The 20492-nt window shown below is 39.0% G+C and overlaps 2 protein-coding genes across 2 annotated transcripts; both read left to right on the forward strand.

The window, feature by feature from the left end:
* The first annotated feature begins 77 nt into the window (after positions 1–77).
* lss (lanosterol synthase (2,3-oxidosqualene-lanosterol cyclase)) lies at positions 78–16658 on the forward strand. The gene is made up of 22 exons (XM_088930569.1): positions 78–163; positions 574–742; positions 2518–2656; positions 4119–4227; positions 4534–4655; positions 4869–4965; positions 5136–5271; positions 5804–5912; positions 6001–6119; positions 7042–7139; positions 8077–8104; positions 8469–8525; positions 8645–8716; positions 9717–9767; positions 10609–10758; positions 11228–11324; positions 12266–12371; positions 12489–12554; positions 12718–12798; positions 14924–15094; positions 15569–15647; positions 15772–16658. Exons 1-22 carry the CDS (start codon positions 147–149, stop codon positions 15907–15909), a joined length of 2211 nt encoding a protein of 736 aa, XP_088786695.1. The 5' UTR covers positions 78–146; the 3' UTR covers positions 15910–16658.
* Positions 16659–16919: 261 nt separating this feature from the next.
* LOC148821888 (speriolin-like protein) lies at positions 16920–19731 on the forward strand. The gene is made up of 4 exons (XM_088931289.1): positions 16920–17139; positions 17995–18345; positions 18864–19015; positions 19402–19731. Exons 1-4 carry the CDS (start codon positions 16920–16922, stop codon positions 19729–19731), a joined length of 1053 nt encoding a protein of 350 aa, XP_088787415.1.
* Positions 19732–20492: the final 761 nt, after the last annotated feature.

The raw sequence follows: 20492 nt of genomic DNA on the forward strand, positions 1-20492 counted from the left end.
GACCGGCGTACTCCATCGGCAATTCGAAGAAATAGAACTACGTTCCCCAGCATGACTGAAAAACAGGCTGGAGCTAAGGAAAGCAGAGCTGAATTTAAAGAGACAAGGTTTTACGCGCAGCGAGTTTACATTTTTTAAAACGGTTCATGATGACAGAAGGAACGTAAGTATAGATTTTCATACACTGAATACATGTAGAATAAATGTAGAACAGAACATCGTATTCAACCGATAAGCCCAAACCATTTAAAAACTCAAATGTCTGCAAAAATTGACAACGAATATTCTATAATTGTGATTTTGATTTTCTGAAAATGTTTCAAAAAGGAAATATCACCACTTAAACTGTAAATCAAAGCGGCAGTTTGCTAGAATACAAAACTGTTTTAATGGCTGAATATAGATTTTATGTTTTACTGTATCTTCAGATACTGATGTTCTGAATGACTCAAATCATCACTAATTTGTGTGTGTTAGACTGTGTACACGTGTATATATCCAATAATACCGACAGGTATTCTCCTTGCTTGAGGAATGCAGTTCATGTTTCTCGTCGGTATCATGTTAAAACAGGTGTTTGAGGAGACGGGGGGGACCTTACAAGAGTGAACCAGCCACAGACCTGAGGCGCTGGCGGCTGTCTAATGTGGAGGGTCGGCAAACCTGGCGTTATGTCGAAAACGAAGACTCCGCGGAAAGGGAACTGAATATGCTGGAAGCTCACTCTCTGGGCCTCGACACAGTACGGCTGATGGGTTTACGTTGACTTCATTTATTGTTAGAAACCATCTCCCATAACTTTGACTGTGAGAGCTGTATACTGAGAGGCATTAAAACCGCATCACATGATGCTTACCAGTATGTCTTTGGTCATTGGGAGTAAACCACTAAGAATCCATACAAACTCCATGCAGATAGCTTCACAGATCTGGAATGAACACAGGCCCTCAGTGCTAACCACTGCCAAAGAGTTATGCTTTGATAATGGTAGTGGCAAGCTGCTTGCAGCTCAGCAAGTGCACATGATCATTGATTCTGACACCAGTCACCAGAATTTCTCTTTTGGCTTCACGGTGGCCAGTTCATGACAGGCACACTGTACCATGCCAGAGAAGTCATACTTATACCTACTAATAAGAGGTGTGCATTGTCATACATACATGTGAGGATAGAATTTTCTGCAAAATAAGGCACAGAATGTGTGGGGTGAGAACATATTCTCCATAGATTTGCATAGTCAAGTGTGATCTCAGTCCATACTGTATTGCAGCCCGTTCTATCACATCTCCACCTCTGAGCTGGTCTACTTGTGCTGTCATTGTGGGTGGTACCTCTCTGTGGTACACTCCAGCTGTTGTGTCAGAACAGTTTGAACATTGACACGTCACCCAGCACCACATAGCACCTTGTGCTGAATATTCAGTGTCGAACCCACATGTACGTGCAGGCTATCTACATCTGCCATCTTCCTTTATGGGGGCAGATATGGCCACAGCAAGTCCAGTTGTCTCTGCAGCGGTCAGGGAGCCAGGACACTGCTAGCAGGATGCTGAGGCATCTCCAGGGCCGACAGCAGTTGTGCAGTGGTGGTGCCACAATCACATTCACATTTATACATTTTTTGGAAATTAAGTGAATAAATAGATTTTTACTGGTAATTTGTGAATAGAAATTTCTGGGGAAAAATGCTGGAACCACATTACTTTGTTGCATTCTTGTTGCATTCATAATGCCTCTCTGTATACATTGCACATAGGTGGTTCTCATTGATATCTGACACATTTTATTTGTGTAACAAAGCAAAGGTTGTTAAACCTTGGATTTATTCAATTACATTAAAGTCCACAGATGGGTTGCGTTTTACTATACTTGCATTGTTACAGGTCTACGTCTTATAAATTATGTTTTTTAAACAATGTCCATAACAATTGTAGTTGATTACAATCTGACTTTGGCAAACAATGAATCAAGTTGTAACCTTCATCACATGCATCAAGAATAAAACAACAACAATTTATATGCTTTTCAAAATCAGGTTTCCGAGATTGGTAATATATCATCACTTTCAATAACCACTTATCTGCTTCAGGGCCCAGAGCCTATTGGGCGCAAGGCTGGATACATCCCGGACGGGACTCTAGTCCATCGCAGGGCACACACACAGATACAAACACACTCAGGGGCAGTTTTTTATTTACAGAAGCCATTTAATCTATAAGCATGTCTGTGGACTGTGGGAGGAGCTGGAGCACTGTGCCACCATACCACTCGTGCACAGATATGTTCATTATAAATTTGTCAGATATAAATGGAACACCCTTTATTATACAAGTGCATAAAATGCAAGTTTCAGTTTTGTCTCTGTATGTTACTTTAATCAGTTTCTTTGATTTTCCGATGATAACTTTATGTTTTAATTGCAGCATTCCTGTAAGACAAGTTTTCTGCACAGATCAAGCATGATTTTGCATTATATGTTCATGAGTCAAACTTAGATTTTTTTTTGCCTTTTGACAGAGCATGTTTGCTCCCAGTTCCCCTCCTGCTGATACAGCAAGACAGTCAGCTCTGAAGGGAATGGAGTTCTACTGCCTCCTACAGGCAGAAGATGGGCATTGGGCAGGGGACTACGGAGGACCTCTCTTTCTACTCCCAGGTCTGGTGCTTCTCTGTCTTAAGGATAAAACACTTGTGCAAGTCCTAATTGAGGACATTTAATTAGTGGTGTTCCTCAGGGATCTTTACTAGGACTACTGCTCTTTTTAACATATATCTATGATTTAGATTTTGGCATAGTTAGAAAGCTAGTCATGTTTTACTGACAAACACTGTAGAAGCTTCAAAAGAAATTCCAAAATACTGAAATCAAATTCATGATTGTTCAAACACTTGATAGGTGACATTCAACGTATACAGGTGTATGGTGTTGCATTTAATTATCAAAAATACCACATTTAAAAAAACAGTCAATACCAAGCTTGAAGAGGCTAGTTATGAAAAAGACTTTGTTTTATATTGACAATCACTGCATTTTCTGCTTCTAGAAACTGGGAAGAAATATGGCAAACAGAATGTAGAGGGTAGAATTTTAAAATTGTACAATGCAATAGTTCTTATTTAGAATAACGTCTATAATTTTTAGTCACAACAATACAAAATATATTATTTATCTGGAATCAGTCCAGAGAGAGCAGATACACCAGATACACACTTATGCTTAAAATAACATTCTACTTTGGTGCTAAATCTTACTCTTGAACAGAGAACACAGGGGACATGATTCAAGCTTTTGAAAATATCAAAGGTCAGTCCAACTGACTTTTTAGAATCAATGTTGAATCACAAATAAGGGGACTCAAATGGAAACTGCAGGGAAATGCATTTAAAACTGACAACAGGAGGCACTTCTTTACACAAACTGTTGACAGATTACAGAACAAGCTACTAAACTGATACCTTGGCTTCTTTCAATAACCAGTTGGATGAGATACTTGTATCAGTTAGTGCCTAAAACCCCAAATGGACTAGATGATTCATATATACCTCTCTCAGTTGTATATGTTCTTATGGTTTTATAATGAAGGTAGTTGTGAACTGCATGTGCAGTTTTCCCACAAAAGAAAGTCTTCCATCTCTATCTGACTGCCAGCACTGATAATTCCAAATCACCATACCTCTAACAGAAGCAATACAAGCAAAGGCAAAATCGAAATCTGAGGGCAGCATTCTTTGAGTTTGTTTTAAAAATAATCATTATTGGATGCTGGCAAAGCTGATGTTTGCTTTTTCACAACAGAGGTTGTGAGATGTGGTAGTATCATGCTACAGGCAAGTCTGCGCTTTTTCCAGATTATGTCATTCATTTGTACATTTTTCTTTTTAGAAAATTGCTTTGTTTTTTTCTCCGTCTTTTTGAAAGAATTGCCTGCGAGGTTAATTGGTATCTCTAAATTCCTCCTGTGTGCTTGTGTACGTGCCCTGCTACAGATTGGTATCTTGTCCTGTTTTGCTTCCCATGCTTCTGGCAGAGATTTGGATTGTTGCAGTCCTTACCAGGAATAAGTGTATTTTCTGATAACTGATGGTCTGATGGGGTGTGTATCTTTGCTGTTGAGCAGGCCTTCTGATCACCTGCCACGTGGCTAAGATCCATCTCCCAGAGGCCTGGAAGAAGGAGATGGTGAGGTACCTGCGCTCATTGCAGCTGCCTGATGGGGGATGGGGCCTGTGAGTGTCTCTTCATCTTCCTCAAGACTTAACTACCCCATCAGTTCATTTCCTCTTTCTTTACATCCCATTTGAAGTAGACAAAAACTGTGTAGCCTAGATAGGTTCAATAATGGAAACTGCTAGGAGAAAATGATAAATAAACCATTTCTGTGTTAAAATGTTATATATGTGCTCTTATGGATTGTTCTGGAGCATAGACCTTTCCTAGTTCCATTCTTTCTTCTAATCTTAAAATATATGCCCTTAATCTTAAAATATATAAATATATGTTTGTTTAAAATGATCTTTGTGCTGGACTTTCAGGCATGTTGAAGACAAGTCAACAGTCTTCGGCACTGCCTTGAACTATACCACACTAAGAATTCTGGGAGTTGAACCTGATGACCCTGATATGGTGCGGGCCAGAAACAACCTTCACAGCAAAGGTCAGAGGTCACACCAGCATTCTGTTTTTTTCTGGAACTTAAAAGATAAGAGCTGGTATAACCTTTGATGTTGCAACAGTTTTCATTAATCATGAAAGGCCAAAATAATTTCTGTAAAAAGTGCTTTTTTCAATCTCTCTTCTAACTCTGTAGTGAAATTAGAGGAAAACATGCACTCCTTTTTATGTTATTGTCTTCTTTTAAATTTTATAGGAGGTGCCATTGGAATTCCTTCCTGGGGTAAATTCTGGTTGGCCATTCTCAATGTGTACAGCTGGGAGGGGATGAATACTCTCCTTCCAGAAATGTGGTATGTTTAACAGAAGGCAGCAGAGAAAATGTATTGTTGTGGCAAAATATTCTTTGTTTCACATAAGTGTGATAACTAAAATAAAAAATGTTGTTTTCTCATAAATAAAAATTCTTGATTTTCTTTGAGAAGGCAGAAGAAGTACAGCTAACATTTGGCTGCCTCCCCAGGCTGTTTCCCACCTGGATGCCTGCTCATCCATCCACACTGTGGTGTCACTGCCGCCAGGTTTATCTGCCCATGAGCTATTGCTACGCAGTGCGCCTCACTGCCCAGGAAGATGCTCTGGTGCGCAGCCTCAGACAGGTAGAGTGCAACACATTCTCCAGCATTGTTCCTGGGCTGCTGTATTTCTGTGCAACACTAGGGGGCAGGCAAGAGACACCTTCTTTGGGGCTTGGGAACCTGTTATGTAAGTTGAACATTTTACAGAATAATAGTTAAGTGCATCTCAGACTGCAAACAAATGAAGCTCATTTACACACCTTAAGATCATAATTATCATTTTTTCCTTACGTAAGTTTTGTTTTCTACATTTTATATTAAGTCAATACAAATAAATCCAGTCTTCGTTTTTTTCAGCCTAAAATGCATGAAACTCCTGAGGTATTTTGTTGTTAATACGATAAGCAGGCATACGTGTTTTCATCAGGAAGCCAAGTGAAGTCTGAACATTTTGAATGATTCTTTTGAGTCAAAAGTGGTGCTCTTCCCCTGACTAACATCTTAAATTTGTTAAAACATTTACTTATTATACTGAAATCAAGGCTGCAGAGGGTCTCAAGCTTTTAGAGTTTTGTACTTTGTAGTATACCCTCTTTTCTGCTTGTTTTTCCAGGAGCTGTATGTACAGGACTACTCATCAATTGACTGGCCTGCTCAAAGGAACAACGTGGCGGCCTGCGATATTTACACACCTCACAGCAAACTTCTAACAGTAGCTTACTGTAGGTGCTTTACTGTACTTTACTCCAAGAGTTTGAGGCTTGATTCTGTACAGGGAAATTCCATTCCAATGTCTTTCCTGTCTTCCAGTAATCATGAATGTGTACGAGTCCCACCACAGCACCTCTCTAAGGAAACGAGCAGTTGAGGAACTTCTCAGTCATATTAAGGCAGATGACAGTTTTACCAAGTGTATCAGCATTGGACCAGTAAGTTATTAAATGTTCTTTCGTAACATTTTAGCACTCTTCTTTGCACTGGGTTGCTGAATGAAAATAAAATCTGAGACTGTGACATATTTATGGAATATGTTGATGTATGGGCAGCTCGGTATCGCAGTAGTTAGCATTGCTTTCTCACAGCACTGGGGTTCCGGCTTCAATTCTGGACCTGGGGTGCCATCTGTGTGGAATATATGACCTCTCTGTGTTTGCGCTGGTCTCCTCCGTCTGCTCCAATGACTATGTGGTGGTAGGAGTATTTAGAGTAGAGTAGGTAAATTGGTATCTGGGAAAACTGGCCCTGGTGTGAGTGTGTGTGTGCATGTGTCTGTGTGTGCCCTTTGATGGACTGGCATCCTGTCCAAGGTGGATCCTGTTTTTGAACCCATCGTTTGCTGCAATAGGCTCCGGCTCCCCTGCAGCCCTGATTTGGATGAGGTGGTTAGAAAATGGATGGATGTTAAAACATGCACATTACAGTCCAAACCTCCTAGTAAAGCATTTATGCACATGGTAATTCCCAGAAATATATTTAGCTTCTGTGGATGTATTGGTATGTATCTAGAACAGTTAAGGGACAGAGAAAACAAATCGTTCAGCAAAACCTGAAAAAAAATAAAATACAGAAGAGGACTGATAGCTGGTTTAAAGAACAGTGGCTAGTTTAGCACTGTGCACAAAAGCTCTGTTACAACATCACCCATGGCTCAATCACACACAGTCTGGGAGTCAAACTTGAAAGTCCTAGAGTTACCATGGTGCTCAGACAAACTCCACTTTCCAGAGGAAAACAATCCATGCTCAGTCTTGGCCATTAATGGAGTGATTCAATGGGTTGGCTATTTCAAACTTAAAGAGTTCTGCTTTGAATCCTGTGAACAGTATTTAGAATGTATCTTGTTCTCCTCAGATCTCCAAGACCATCAACATGCTGGTGCGCTGGTATACAGATGGCCCCTCCTCCCCGGCCTTTCAAGAGCATGTGTCCAGAATCCCTGACTACCTGTGGTCAGTACTGGGTTTTGTATTTGGTGCTGGTTGCCATGGTCCTCCCACTAACCCACCTGCTCAACATTGAAATCAGTGTTGGGAAACTTTAAAAAGTAATCAAATACAGATAGTAACTCTTTTTAAAATTTACAAAAAGGAAGGGGGGTCAAACCATTTTTTCAAAGCCACCAATTACAGTGAGTTACATATTGTGTGCTTAGTTACTATGTGAAGTAATACATTACTTTTTAGAAGCAATTCCTCCAAAACTCCAATGAATTGAACAAATTATTACATTAGATAAAAGTTTGTAACAGTAATACATTCTGTAAAGGTGTTCGGGTTAGAAACTTTGTGAGTTCTATTTATTTAAAGCTAGGGAGCTGAGTTTGTTAATTTCACTACTGTTAAGCAAGTCCAAACTGAAATTTAATGATTTAAGAACAGCCAATCCTCTTGTGGAGTTGTGAAAACGATACATTGCCGGTACACATGTCAAGGATGGAAACATAAGTTCTCAAGGGCTGGGTCATTGCAGGTCCATACAGGTGATGCTCAAATGGAAACTGACTAAAAGCCAGAAGCACAGGCAATACTCTTATTTATTCAAATGATTGATTGAGTCATTAAAATCAGAGGAGGAAAGAAGGTGTTTTTGAAGACTGGAATTCTCCTTCCTGATGTCTTACATTTATTAATATCATCTACTACCTTGAGCAACAGTGGAGTACTGCTTAGGAGCCCTGTAACTGTGTGCTTGTGAGTTCAAATCCTGGGTGATGTTACACTTTTGAGGAAGGTATCTGACTCTGATTGCTTCAGTGCATTTCTAAACACAAGTCAAACCCCGTTTAATTAACAAGATTGATTTATTTAAAGTCCACTATGTACTTTGTTTCATTCATTATTCATTATTTGACATCTGTGGATTAATGCTTAAAACCTTCTTTCACAGGATGGGCCTTGATGGCATGAAAATGCAGGTAAGGTGATGAATCCAAGATTTTTGAGAATCTGTACGTCAGTGGACACAGGAATCCACAAAGGTTCATTGCAAGTGTTGTAATGACAGAACAAATATCACCCTTGCTTCTCCTAGTTAGAATTATGCATTTCATACATCTCCAGCCATTTTATGATCTACTTTTCAGCAGTGAGCTAACCATGCTGATCTATGACCTATATGATTTATGCTTTTTTAACATCACAGCAGTCTCAGCGCAGTGCTAGTGTTAGATCTGAAACATTGTATTGGTTTCTTGTTTGAGGTTAATTAATATGCACTATTAATACTCAATAATTATCGATTAACCTTATGTGTTGTCTCATAGTTCTGCTCTCTTTCAGGGAACAAATGGATCACAGCTGTGGGATACTGCTTTTGCTGTGCAAGCATTTCTTGAGGTAGTTAACCAGTATTGTACAACACTGTGTTTTTTTAAGAAGCTCTTTGGTTTATATACAGCATATGTATGATTTTAACAAAAACTTGTACACAGTAATGCCATTTTTTTTCTCTGCAGGCTCGAGCCCAAGACTGTTCTATATTTACAGAGTGTCTCCGTCATGCCCATGAATTCTTCAGAATCACACAGGTGAGAACATTCTGATGTACTAAATACTCCAATCCTTTACAACATGCATTGTAGGCAAAGTAATGTTATTTTCCTTGTAGTTGTAATTTCTTTTCTTCCTTCATTAGTTTCCAATATAATATTATTATAATATGATAAAAGCTAATGTTGTTGTTTTACTTTGTTGTCTAGTGGTAGACACTGTGTACAAATGTCATATTTTACAATTAGTAATAGTAATCTTTATTTTATATATCACCTTTCATGTTTGAAGACATTCTGCTTTGCAGAAAACAGATAAACACCAAAATCAAACAAGAGAAAATAATACAATAAATAGTTAATGTATAACAACAGCAATAATACTGTACAAATCAGTATTCAGTAGAAGCCAATGCATAAAAGTTTGTTTTCATTTTTGATTTAAAAGAGGTAGTCATGTTGCAAATCCTTAAGTGTTTTGAAATCTCATTCCACAGCCTATGGACAAAATGAGAAAAAAACATCTCCAAAAGATTGCCTTTAATTTTGGATACACATAGAAAGTCAGTTCAGGTCACAAATGTATTTCTGAGCTAGCTGACTAAACACAAGGCAATGCAAAAATATTGTATTTAATTTAAAAAAAAGATTATCTTAACAGCGATGGTAGTTCATACTTCACAAGTATTAATTTTATTTCGTATGTATGCAACATTTCCATATTTAACTAACAGTTTACAATGGCTGAAAAAACAGAACAAACAGTGTTGTCTTTTAAACCATCATGATGGTTAAAACATAGTTTCTTAATAGTGTAAGGAATGGTATTTTAATACTGTTTGTTATTGTTTTATCAGTGTTATAATGTAAGCTACTCCTACCAGGAGTTATTTAATGTTAAGGGGAAACTTAGAAGAGAAGGAGAAGAAAGGAAAGAAAGTGAATTGGAAAACTTATGTCAGGGAAAGAGGAATCACAGAAATGATGGGAAGCTTCAAAAAAGACTAGTTTTTAAACATTTTCCCCACCTATTTATCAGATACCAGAAAATCCTCCTGATTATGAAAAGTACTATCGACACAGGAACAAGGTGAGTTCTCAAGTCAAGGTCAGTATAAAAAAAACCTTAGAATGGTTCTACTGTAAGTGAAAGCAAGCCATCTAGCCCATTTGATAGTTAGCAGCTTATTGATCCAAGGAACCTAGGAATCCAAGATCAAAGGAACTCATACAGCTGTTTCGTGAATTAAGCCAGCTTCAACAAAACATTAGGTAGCATGTCCAAAACCCTTTTCATAAAGAAATGCATCTGTCATCAGTTTTAAATGCACTTTTCCCTAGTTTCCACTTCTATCCTCTGGTCTGTTTATTCTCAAGACATCCACTGCATCGACTTTGTCAGTGCCTTTGAGAATCATGAATAAGTCTCCCTAGTCTTCACCCTAGACATCTCTGTTCAAGAGTAATAAGTTTCAGTTCTTTCAGCTTGTCTACACTACGCTGCTCTAGAAATGTTGCATTTCCCTTTCTGGACATCAGTTTCTTGGTTCTTAAAAAACTGGCCAATACATAAAAATAATAAAGAATATTTAATACAATTAAAATTCTTTAAAAATAACCTTTAAATTAGATCATTCAAACATAACTGGCAGGATTTTCAATGGATTTCACAAGGACACATATCAGTAACAGCCAGTTTCTCATCTATGCGATTGTGAGTGAGGCATGTCTCATTGTTTTAGTAATCAGTCTTCTTCACTGGGTTGTCTGTCCTTTTTATGTTGTACTCCAATGTAGATACAATGCAGACATTCCTTTCAGGCTTTCAGAAGGGCTACAGTATATGAGGTCCTATGTGACACGCAAAGGACTCCATTTTCTAGCTTGAAGGCTTAAAGAAATGAGCTGGTGCACAATGTGTGTTTTTTCAGGGTGGCTTTCCTTTCAGCACACGGGACTGTGGCTGGATTGTGGCTGATTGTACAGCAGAAGGCTTGAAGTCAGTGATGCTGCTGCAGGACAAATGCCCTTTCATCACGCAGCACATTCCCAAGGAGCGCCTCTTTGATGCTGTCGATGTGGTACTGCCATCGTGACAGTTTTGCCTTTTTAAAAGAGATGAGAACATGATCTGAAGGAACTGCAATCTTTATTCATATCAGTTAAGGGTGGGGGTTGCAAAACATGTATCGGCTTCATTACAGTGTTTTGTGTTATGTGAATGCATGAAATGAAGAAACCTTTTAATATTAAATTCTCTACCTAATTGAGATTTTTTCCCAAAGTTAACATTTTGATTAGTTATTTGTTGGCTAATTATACTTCTGGCCAGTGAGAACAATGTGAGTTGTTAGTAGATTCTTAGCCCACCACTGCATGGTGTTGTCATTGGAGATATACAACTATTCTTGATTGGAACTCTGTATTTCTTTATGCATGTCCTGATACCAGTTCCATTCTGTATGGCTTATTAATGATGGCTCCTGAGCAGTCAGCTTTGCCCTAAGACGGTCAGTGTCTGTTCTTGTGTTCTTTGTCCTGTATGGGCAGCTTCTGAGCATGAGAAACGCTGATGGCGGATTTGCCACTTACGAGACCAAAAGAGGGGGAAGACTGCTGGAGCTCCTGAACCCTTCCGAGGTATTTGGTGAGTCCATCCATCTATCCATTTTCTAACCACTAAACTCAATCCAGGGTTGTGTAGGAGCTGGAGCTTCTCTCAGCAAGCAACATTTGGAAGGCAGGATACACACCAAACAGGACGGCACTCAATCGCAGGGGACACACAGACACATTTACGCACACACTCACATCGAGGCCAGTTTTCCCAGAAGCCCATTAACCTACCAGCATGTCTTTGGACTGTAAGAGGAAGCTGGAGCACCCAGAGGAATCCCACACAAACACAGGCAGGAAATACACATTCCATGCAATTAGTACCACAGGAATTAAACCCAAGGCCCAAGAGCTGTGACGCAGCAGTACTAACCACTGTGCCGACCCAAGTCCTTTCATAAAAAACTATCGATAATAATGATGATGAGAATAATTTTAGGTGAGTCCCAATCAAGTGCTCCAGTTAAGACCTCTGACATAAACTTATCATAAGGTTTGATCGAGGCTTTCCTGTTCATGGATTTGAAGCAAGAATACATCAGATGGAACTAAGTGGGTGAAAGGTGGCACTTTCTGTCCAGGCTACCATGGGACACTGTCCAACTGGTACTACAGCTTTGCTGTTTGTATTCCAGACTCACCATCTAAATTTTTTACAACTTTTGTCACAAAACATAAAACTCATAAGATGTACAAGAGCTGTTTATCTGAGGTTAGTGCAGGGTTCTTCAGGGCTGTCTGGTTCAATATTGCTGGCCGATTCTGTTACTGTGTTACAAATAGTTGATGTTTAAAATGAGAATATACCCCTGACATGAGAACATGAGAAGAACATTTTTTTTACCAAAGAAAAGCAACTCAAGCCTTTATTGTTTGTTCTCACTTCAATCCCTGTTATGTTTTTTTGCCTTGCTATAGGAAGAAAATATGTGAATATATGCTGAGCTGAAAATCTAATGCATTGCTTTACAGGTGACATAATGATAGACTACACCTACGTGGAGTGTACCTCTGCAGTGATGCAGGCACTCAAGCATTTTAGCAAGTCATTCCCTGAATATAAAACCGAAGAAATCAGGTAAAACACACCCAAGAGTTCAATATCATGCCCCACTCCATTAAATGAGTGTTTGTGATTAAACAAAAGTCCAGTGTCTGTCTGACTCTTGTTCTTTGTGTTTTTCTTCATTGACAGGTCTACTTTGCTGCAAGGACTGGAATATTGCAGGCAGGCACAGAGAGACGATGGCTCATGGGAAGGGTAAATTATTTCTGACACTTAAACTGATTTTTTTTCTTACAACCTTCAAAGTGATAGGAAATGTGCTTATGGTAATGTGGGACAGTTGTGCAAAATCTTATTTTCAGTAATTTGTTATAAACTATATATAAGTCGTGTGCCATGTGTTTTGTTTTTCTCCTAGATCTTGGGGGGTGTGCTTCACATATGGAGGATGGTTTGGACTGGAAGCCTTTGCCTCTGTGGGTCACACCTTCCGGAATGGGTAACCAAATTTATTTAGAAACAAAGTATACCTCTGCAGTAAGAAATAGGACATACAGTATACAGATGCAGCCATTCAAAACGAGTGGGTTATGCCACGGTAAAACGCGGTGGGCGTTTCGCGGTATAACACGTCATAACGCGGGTTACCGTATAATACTGCATAATACCGCAAGTAAGATAATAGTATCCGGAATTACCGTGGAGCTAATGAAGCTCAACCTCTCATATACAGCGTTTGAGCTGTCGCCATCAAAGTCTTTACCGAAGATATTACTAATAGTATTAATAATGAATGACCTTGGACAAGCTGTAAACTCAAAGTATTACCCTGGTCCACATACTTTGTAACCGTCTTTGTAAATGAAAATACTTTATTTTTTCATTGACAAAAAGTAACACCACAGCATTTCGTTGATCCGATCACGTATTTGTTTCCAATCATACAAAGTAATTTTTGAGAATCTCCGATTCACCATGCCTTTCACATGTTTAGAAAAGATATTAATTTAGGAACATAAACATATTACTGTATGTAAACTGTACTGTATATGGCAGGTCTTGGTATTTTAAAGAAAAAATACATACCAGTATTCCATTTCTCCCTAAACATTTTAAGCATCAAAGTCTTACATGTGGTTATTTTGGAAACGTTTTTACGTGCTCCTTGCTCCTTTTCACCATGTTACTGTATGTTTATACAGTATACAGTACTTTGTGAGAAAAGTGATAGTTTTAAGCTTTTCTGCGAATACGCTCGATATCGGAGTAAACAGAAGCATACTTTTAGAATTTGATTAATAGGGAATATAATATGGAATCGCGTATCTAAAGAAATTAATAACGGTATTTTCCATTGATATGTGTTTGTCACATGACTGCCTCGGTGGCGTGATAGCTTAAGTGACTGACTTATAACCCTGAGGTTGAGTACTCAAACCCAGCTGTCGTCATCAGTTTTCTTTTAACAAATAAACATTTCTTTGAAAAACTAAAATAGCGAATATTTTTGGCATTATATTGACATTTTTTATATTTCTAAATATCACAACATGTTCGTACTGTATGTACACAGTGGTACCGCAGGTTGTACTGTAGGGCGCAAATCCATGTGAGCCCGAAAGCCCTATATGTGCCCTAAATGTGCATTCGCCTGGCGTTGCGCGGTTGTTATCACATCTCTCTCTCTCTCTCTCTCTCTCTCTCTCTGTCTACATTGTTTGTAACCAAACCGGTTTCACAGGTATTTTCAAAGTAGAATAAGGGCAAGTCCACCTCCCCCACTCACATGTTTTCTTAGAAAAACAGATTCACAATGCAAAGCTGTGTCAGTCTTCTGTGTAAAATAAATCGGTTTGAACACCATGGGTGCTGGTTTTAAGACGCTGCTGAGTAAAGAATAGGAATTTTCCTGCTGTTAGCAGTATTGTGTATATAGTTGACCCTTAACTGAATGAAAACAGGACATAAAGAAATGGTTTCAGAAATCAAACAAAGCTTTATTTCTTTGTTTTGTTGTCTGGGTAATTGGAGGCTATGCTGTTATGCTTCCTATGGTAATATACGGGTTTTTCGCACGAAGCCATATTGAGCAGTATTTGTGCATAGTAAAGAGATTAAATGATTAAATCTTTTCACTACCGACCAATGCACCACGGGTGCCCCTGTCGGTCATTTTAGTCAGCCAATCAAGTACCGCGGTAGGGCGCGGTGGCGCACGCGTAGATGCCCGCGGTACGGGTTTGTACCGTGCATTTTGAATGGCTGCATTTGTATAAGAATGACTGACTTACTAGCCTTAAAAATGTTTAATGGATGGCTAGCACTGTTCAGTGGTTCTTTAATTAAGATAATTGTTCTGAATGATGCAGAATGATCAGCAGGAACTTCTTCAGTCTGATTTTCAACCAGCTTCAAAGTTCAATCATGTTGAATTAATTGTTAAAATGAACAAAGAGATACTGTCTTAGTCAAGCACAACTGTACTGAATTCTGATTTTCACACAGCCTTTTTTAGACAGGCTGGTGATAACCTTCACAGCCATCTTAACAAGAGAACGGTCCTTCTTATGAAATCCCAGGAGAAAAGTGGGCATTGTGCTAATCTTACAGCTGTCACGCCGCAGGTCTGCGTGCAGTGAGGTGCAGAGAGCCTGCGATTTTCTGCTCTCAAAGCAGATGGAGGACGGGGGCTGGGGAGAGGACTTTGAATCCTGTGAGCAGCGTAGGTATGTCCAGAGTGAGAAGTCCCAGATACACAACACCTGCTGGGCCCTCCTAGGCCTCATGGCCGTGAGGTAAGTACACTTCCTGCCCGCTGAGAGTCTCGTATTTCTGTTGATGCAATCCAAAATATTTTCACTAGGAATAGCAAACACCCAAGAATTGAGCAAAGTGAGTCTATATTGGGTTTATGTGTTTTAGTTTTAGTAATTTTTAGCTGCTTTAACCTGCTTGCTTGAGGGTCAAACTTCTGATCATAGGACAAGGAGGCAGAAACCCCCATGCAGAGTGGGGAGTGACCAAGGGGTGACTGCAGAGGACGAGATGGAGTGGAAGGAAGAGTGTGAGGGAGAGAAGAGATTTTCAGTATTGTTAATTTTTAACATTTAAAGGGAATGACGTGAATGATTATGTTTTAGAGAAGCTGAGGCTGATTGGACTTTCAGCCCTGATGACCAAATTTCCTTTAAAAAGTAAATTCCTTATTTAGATGTAGTTTCCTTTAGTATTGTATTCACCACTGAGTGCAATTTGATTTTTCTTTTCAGATACCCAGATTACAGAGTGATAGAAAAGGGTATACAGATGCTAATTAGTAGGCAACAGCCCAATGGAGACTGGGCACAGGTGAATGTTTTCTTCTGCTTTCACCTCCTTGTTCCTGTCACCTGTAGATAAAAGGGAAGGCATTTTGGTGAACACAGATGTTAACCAGCAGCTGAACGACTGTGTTCCCTTCTTTCTATTGCAGGAGAACATCGCTGGTGTGTTTAACAAGAGCTGTGCTATCAGCTACACTGCCTATAGAAATATCTTCCCCATCTGGACTCTGGGACGTTTCACACACTTGTACCCTGCCAGCCCCCTTGCTGGAAAAGTCAAGTTATAAACAGCCTTGAAACACTATGAAGCAAACTCTAATACCTACTTTTCCTGATGGAAAACTCAAAAACATTTGTTGTTGTCTAGTCCTGAGGCCTGTAAGAGTTCTTGAGTAACTTCTTGTGCATCTTCTTATCTTTTCTTTAGAAACAAAGATGGTCATCATTGCTTTTGTTCTATAGCATATAACAAGAAATGTGTTTACCTCTCCTAAAAGCCTTAGTCATCAATGAAAATTGTACAGTATAAAAGTAGAAGGTTGTTTAATACAATGGATGAATAAATAATGTCTGGATCAATTACAAACCAAAAGGGTTAATATCCTCCCATTTTTTCTTTTTGCAATTTTTTTTATATTAGCAGTATTAATTGTTATTAATTGTTGTTTAAGTTTACCTCTACGTACAAAACATAATCAAAAATGGTTTTAATTTTCAAACTGTTAGCATTGTTTTGAAGACTTCTGTGGCATACACTCAGACCCCAAATGTTATGTTTTTGGTGGTGAAAAAACTATAATGATTATGTTCACTGACCTTTTTTTGAAATTCAGAGATGAACATTAAAAGAGAAGTGCTACTCAATACCTTGAAGAAATGCCTTGCCTTTTACATTTCCTGTAAAACTGCTAATTCTGTTCAAAATCTGTCATCTTAATGTCTACAGCAGCTTGTAACTTTGCCTGTGTCACTGTAGAACATTGTGAAATTTAAAATTGTTTACTTGAAAATATTGATTAAAGATTTTTGTAGACTGTAATGAATCTTTAGCACATTTTTTTATTAATCTGCTCTTTCTTCCCACTCTTATTTTGTAATACTGATGTACCATCTGCAGGGTAAAAACTGTTTTATTATTTGCAGCAACTAGCAAAACGTTCATCTGCTTTGACCTCATTATGACATCATCTGTGATGTTGCAGCATTGTCACAGTGATGTCAGCATCAAGACATGCTTTAACATGGAGGATTTTTTTGTCAATCGTTTACTTTCATATGACTGCGATTTCCATTGAGCATGATGTCTGAGAATGCAGACAGTGTGAGAAAGGATAAAGCAAGGCTCGTAGCAGAAAATGAAGAATTAAAAAAGCATCTCCAGTTGATGAAGGAAAATGAGGAATTAAAGAAAATCCTGTCAAGTTACACACAAACCAAGATTAACGAAAAAGACTGTGGAGAGAAACTCGGCATCATGCCCTTTGGGCATCCTGTTTCCACATGTGTGGAAAGAACAGGTATAAACATACTCTATAGGACATTTGTATCAGAAATAATAATTTATACAAGTACAAGAATAAAGCCGTGGTTGATGAATCACATATGAAATACCTAGAACATTAAGAAGATTCTGTTTAATTACATAGTACATAAAAAATGCTGTATATACCATAGATCAGACTGTGCATTTGTATTTTATGTTTGTTGAAGTGGATATTACAAGGCTGTTCATGTACTGTATGAGAAAAGGCTGTAAAATGCATTCAGCATCAAGGGAGAAACTTTTCTGGCTTTTGGTGTTAAAACCAACCACAATTTCAGGGGAGTCTTTGATTAAGTAGGGCAAGTTTAAAATGTGACTTCACTCTGTATCCTTTGTATATTTTGTACTAAAAACTTAAATTTGATAAAAAAAGAACAAGACCACGATGGCCATAAGCACCAGTTCTTAATGTTTAGTGTTGGCATTTATGTTAATTCAAATCAAATCACAGCAAATCAAAGTTTATTTATCAAATGCAGAACAATACGGCGTGCAGCAGTAGTTGCTGGCAATGAAATGTTTTTTTCTGCGAGCTCACAAAAATTACAAGAATCACAAAAATTCACAAAAACACAAAAATCACAAAATTGAGGTTACATTTTTGAAATTGAATAAAACTCAATGTGAGTAGAGCTGTTATGTGTCCATGGTGTATGCAATATATACATGTAGTGCAGTTATGCTGAATATAGTGAGAATTGTGTGTCCATGTAGCCATTACAGGTGATTTGCTAAGGAGCTACAGGTTGGCTATTTAGCAGTCTTATACTAAATACTGTACTGTACGTATGCTTATACCGTACATGAAATTATACTTTATACTGCTTAGCAGCCATATTTTCTGTACCAGACACAGCAACACAAGCAGGAGAGAAGCGCTTGGGACTGAACAGTGTGATGTTCAGGCTGAGAGAGAATGAAGATAAAGCTTCAAGCCCCACATTTGAGGACTACTTCTACACCTCACTGCAGTTGGGAGACCCTGAACAGAGGGGACTGCAGAGGGGCAGCCTCTCCCAGAATAGAGATCACAAACAAGGGACCCCTCTCACCACTGGCCAGGTACAGACCAGAATGTCCGAGCACTGTCTCCATAAAGGAGCTCCACTCTCAGAAGTGAAAATGTTGTCTTCACTGGACAGTGCTCCAGGCACAAAGATTCAAAGCTTCTATGACAATGGTAAGCAAACGTGTGTTTTTAAACATAAATAATTGATAAAATAAGTCATCCATCCATTATGTAACCACATTATGAAATACAGGAAGAGTTGGAGGTTACCCAGGCAAGCAAAAGCACAAGGCAGGACACACCCTGCGTGGGACATAGGTTCATCACAGGACACACACAGACACACTAAGGCCAATTTTTCCAGAAGTCAATTAACCAGACGCCAGTAGGGCTTTGGAGTGTGGGAGGAAACTGGAGTACCCAGAGGAAACCTACGTGAACACAGGGAGAACATACAAACTCAAAACTGATAGCAACCAGGTCCAGAATTGAACCCAGAGCTACAGCACTGAGATGCTGCAATGCTAATAGTCGTGCCACGGTGCTACCATATGCCAAGTCATATTGGAAGAAAATATGGACATCTTGTTCTAAAACAAGAAAACATAAATCCAAAATTTTTTTTAAAAGAAGAAAATTAATCCTGCTTACTGGTCTATGAAGGAAACAATCAATTTTTCTTCATATAGAACTCCGAATGTTGCCCAGTGTGGAAGAGGGGGGCCGAGTGGTGGGGGAGATCGCCTTTCAGCTAGACAGGAGGATTTTGGGAAAGGTATTTCCAGGATTTACACGCCTGTATGGATTCAGTGTCTCAAACATCCCAGAGAAAATACAGCAGGTCAGTGTTCCCATCTGCTGAATGCTCCCTCTCACCTTTTTGAGAGTAAATCAATCATATTTTATATTTTGCTGGGATGTGATGTCATGGGATAAGATAACAGGCCCATCATGCCATGGAAAGCAGATTTAGAAAGTTTTTCTGAAGTATATAGCAAAGTCCATCATTTAGCAAAGATTTTAGATTTAAAGAAGCAATTGGACTAGGATTTATCTTAATTTGAATTAGAGACTTGCTTCAAAAGAACAGCTGGTGAAAAACAAACCAAGGCAGAATGCTGAGAGATTGAGTGGGGAATAAAAACATCACAGTTTTTGACAATCTGAGCTGATTGCTGTGTCTTCTCCAATTTGACTTCACTCTTGTCACTGTTGCATTTCCTCAAGCAGGTATCCTACAACCCCCTGACTGGCACTCTCCAGCAGTCCCAGAGGAGAGAGATGCTGGAGCGCTATGATTCCCTCATGTCCCAGTTGGAAAAGTTTGGATACAACCCTAAAGTCCACCCAGCATTCTGCGAGTTTGTGGTCAACACCTACGGCATCCTGAAGCATAGGCCAGAAGGGCAACCCCCTGTGGTCTACAGTGATCCTATTACTTTGAGGAAGCTGACTCGGGACACTGTCCCTGCCAAATTCCTACAGGATTCCCTGCTGATCCTCAACTGCCTGTGTGAGCTCTCCAGGACAGATGGCAAGTCACTGTTCACCTTCTGAACATCAGGACCTGATCTAACACCACAACAGGCTGGAATTCCTCTGAGTTATATAGGAACCAGATAATATAAGCAAAAAGTCAATAAAAATCTGGGCCTATCATTTTTCTTTGTCTCTTTCTCCTACAGTACATATGATCCAGTCTTTGTATACAGAAAGCTGGATATTTCCTGATCACCGCTGAAAAGAGCAAAAGGAGTTTTCTTCAGTGATCTAGGAATAAGAAGGGGTTCTAGTCAGAAAATGTAATAGGTGACACTGTTCTGAAAAGTCCATTTATTCCACGTGAAAGAAAAAGAAGACTCTGACTATAGGTCCTGTGGGGGAACAGGGATGAGGTGGGGGTGGGGTAAAAAATTGGTTATTTGGTTATTTGGAACTCTTTCCAGAGCACCTCCAACTGTCCTTAAGCCCCTTGACTGAAGAGTATTACTAATTAACCACCTCTGATAAATTTGTATTTGTTTTTGGAGTATTATGCAGCTCAGGTTTCTTTTAACAAATCATCTATTAATAACTTCTAGGCAGGCTGTCCCAGTGGTCATCACAAGGGAGGATATTTTTCTAAACCTTGGCTAAAGGGATTTTTTACTTAGTTATAAAATTCAATTGCGTTTATCACGTGGATTTTTGTTTGTCTGGATTATTCTGTAACTACAAATAAAAAAAAATATGTTGAAGTTACGGACAACTGCGCTGGACATGTGTCCTGTTTTTTAACCAAGTCTTGTGTCATTCTATCTAAACATAAATGCACATTT

This window comes from Atractosteus spatula, chromosome 13, assembly GCF_055471065.1.
Source record: "Atractosteus spatula isolate fAtrSpa1 chromosome 13, fAtrSpa1.hap1, whole genome shotgun sequence".
Classification (NCBI taxonomy): Eukaryota; Metazoa; Chordata; class Actinopteri; order Semionotiformes; family Lepisosteidae; genus Atractosteus; species Atractosteus spatula.

What these genes read in the sequence shown, in the direction of transcription:
- LOC148821888 (XM_088931289.1), top strand. Translation starts at nt 16,920, where the DNA reads ATGATGTCTGAGAATGCAGACAGTGTGAGAAAGGATAAAGCAAGGCTC. An exon ending in CACATGTGTGGAAAGAACAG is followed by an intron (nt 17,140 to 17,994) that starts GTATAAACATAC and finishes TATACTGCTTAG; the next exon opens with CAGCCATATTTTCTGTACCA. An exon ending in TCAAAGCTTCTATGACAATG is followed by an intron (nt 18,346 to 18,863) that starts GTAAGCAAACGT and finishes TTCTTCATATAG; the next exon opens with AACTCCGAATGTTGCCCAGT.
- lss (XM_088930569.1), top strand. An exon ending in AAACAACCTTCACAGCAAAG is followed by an intron (nt 4,656 to 4,868) that starts GTCAGAGGTCAC and finishes TAAATTTTATAG; the next exon opens with GAGGTGCCATTGGAATTCCT. An exon ending in AGAATCCCTGACTACCTGTG is followed by an intron (nt 7,140 to 8,076) that starts GTCAGTACTGGG and finishes CTTCTTTCACAG; the next exon opens with GATGGGCCTTGATGGCATGA.